The following is a 2,500-nucleotide window of genomic DNA, read 5'->3' as shown; positions in this document are numbered from 1 at the left end:
GACATGGAGGGGAAAAGCCTATGCTAAATGTTCTTAGGAATCCAGAAACTATTTCACCTGAGGGCAATACACCCCTCCACTGTGCATCACTGGCGGGACATACAGAAGTGGTTCGTTTGCTTCTAACGAAGAATGCAGATGCGAAAGGTATGACTCCTACCTACCATACACCTTTACACTATGCTGCTCTCAGAGGTGATGCCATTCTCGTCAAACTGTTGGTCAGTCATGGAGCCGATCCTAATGCTGAAGACGAACGAAATAACACACCTCTTCATTATGCCGCTCTTTGCGGACACACTTCGGTAATCGAGTTGCTGGTGGATGAAAGAGCAGACCTAAGCATTCGGACAGACATGGGACTCTCAGTCCTTCACAAGGCTTCCTTCTATGGAAGGCTATCCACTGTGCAGAAACTTGTTGAACTACAAAATACTCTCATCAGCATGCGTGACAAGAAAAAATTGAGTCCAGAAGACACTGCTCTCATCCGCGGTCATATCCATACAGGGTGGTGGCTCAACAAAATTGCACATCACACTTCTTTACAAGATCAGAAACACTTAAAGGTAAATAACTCATCATCGCAGGTCATGGCATTTGATGAAAATTAAATATGTCAAGTCACAGAGTTGTATATATTCAAATGTATAATAACCAATTATCCTCATTTCAGAATATTTGTGAGAACACATACACACAGAGTGGAGACTTCTACCACACTTACTGCAGAGAGAAGAACGGCAGCGCGAACGCTCTAGCCGCTGCCATTGACTTGGGCGTGTGCGACATGCACTACCAAGACGAGCAGGGCCGGACGCTGCTCCACGTGGCCGCGGAGCAGAACGACCGACTCAAAATCCGGGTGCTGCTGGAGCGCGGCGCCCTGCCCACCGCTCGCACCCACGACGGCAAGACGCCCTCGGACCTCGCCCGGGAGAAAGGCCACCTGGAGGCTGCAGAGACGATTGCAGACAAGATCAGAGTTGAAGAAAAGGTAGAGAACTTATTATGGAATAATTCCATTTTAAATTATAGTTGTTATTTCCGCGATTTTACTGGAAGTTTTGTTACGAGTAGACGAGGGGCAAAGTAATATGCAAACCCTTGCACCACGCGGACGGTGATGGGGTTTAGTGGTTAAGTGCATTGCTTTCGCAAAGGAACCATCATAATAATTCTGCTGTTGCACATTCAGCTGGAATATTTCTATTAGAATTATTTCTAACAATTTCTTCTAAAAGAATGTATGTGTGTGTGTGTGTGTGTGTGTGTGTGTGTGTGTGTGTGTGTGTGTACAAGATACCCCTGTGTCCTCGGGTCGAGGACGAGGTCGTGGAGTGGACCCTGTGAGGCTTGGCCTGTCTGTCGTGTCTCTCTCCCCTCTGGTTCCCTTCAAGGGCGGATGTTTACCCTCGTACGAAAAGAGAAAGCAGGGTTGCATCTACGTCGGCCCAAGGAGGAAAGGCAGCTGCCGGACAGAGGTGTGAAGTGTACCATCCGGCCTTGCTACGTATTGTTAACATATACATATATATACATATATATGTATATTTATATATATATATATATATGTATGTGTGTATATATGCATTATATATACATATATATATACATACATATGTATATAAACATATACATTTATATAAATATATGTAATATGTATATATATGTGTATATATATTAGATTTATTTCTAATACTTTCTTCAAAAAGAAAAATGGAATATATACTCTATTGTTGTTGGCTTATTAACCTCTCTGTATATATATATATATATATATATATATATATATATATATATATATATATATATATATATATATATACATTTATATATGTATATATATATATTTATTTATCAGGCGGAAGAACATCAATTTAATCCGTGAAGTTGATAAGCAGACAGCAAAGGAGTATATATTTCATTATTCTTTTTGAAGAAAGTATTATATATATATATATATATATATATATATATATATAATATAAGCCCTTATAATTCATCCATGACTACTTGGCTGTAAAATGAAATCAAATCTAGTGGTAACACATACCCTTGTCTTCCTCCTCTCTTTATTTCAATCCAATCTACTCTCACTGCTGTTTTCTGATTCCAATACAAGTTACTTATCAGTCTGGTGTCAATTCCCGTCTTTCAAGATCTTAACCATTTCTTCATGTTTTACTGCATCAAATGTTTTCTCAGAATCCACAAAACAGATAAAAACATTCTTCTACATGTCAACTGTTTTTCCATGATGATTCTTAAAGCAAATATTGCATTGGTGGTACCTTTCCCTTTCCTAAACCCATACTGTTCCTCTGAGACTCTTTCGTTGATCTTTCCTCTCAATCTATTCATTATTCCATCATGACTCATGATGTTATGGTTCTGTGTTCAGAGCATTCTAAGGTACCTATTTCCTTTGGAATTGCAATAAAGACAGATTCTTTCTTTGTTTCTGGAATATATCCACTGTCATAAATTCTATTCGCTA

The 2,500-nt window shown here is 39.1% G+C and overlaps 1 protein-coding gene across 1 annotated transcript in view; it reads left to right on the top strand.

The window, feature by feature from the left end:
• LOC125034001 (receptor-interacting serine/threonine-protein kinase 4-like) overlaps positions 1–2,500 on the top strand; it is a 5,902-nt gene that overhangs the window by 663 nt on the left and 2,739 nt on the right. Inside the window, exons 1-2 of the mRNA XM_047625630.1 lie at positions 1–569; positions 677–997. The exon at positions 1–569 is cut by the window's left edge and continues 663 nt beyond it. Of these exons, the coding sequence (XP_047481586.1) occupies positions 1–569; positions 677–997 (890 nt within the window). The remainder of the gene's footprint in view (positions 570–676; positions 998–2,500) is intronic.

Source organism: Penaeus chinensis, chromosome 2 (genome assembly GCF_019202785.1).
Source record: "Penaeus chinensis breed Huanghai No. 1 chromosome 2, ASM1920278v2, whole genome shotgun sequence".
In the NCBI taxonomy this organism is placed as follows: domain Eukaryota; kingdom Metazoa; phylum Arthropoda; class Malacostraca; order Decapoda; family Penaeidae; genus Penaeus; species Penaeus chinensis.
The sequence above is the reverse complement of the archived record's forward strand: the minus strand, read 5'-3'. Positions and strand labels throughout refer to the sequence as shown.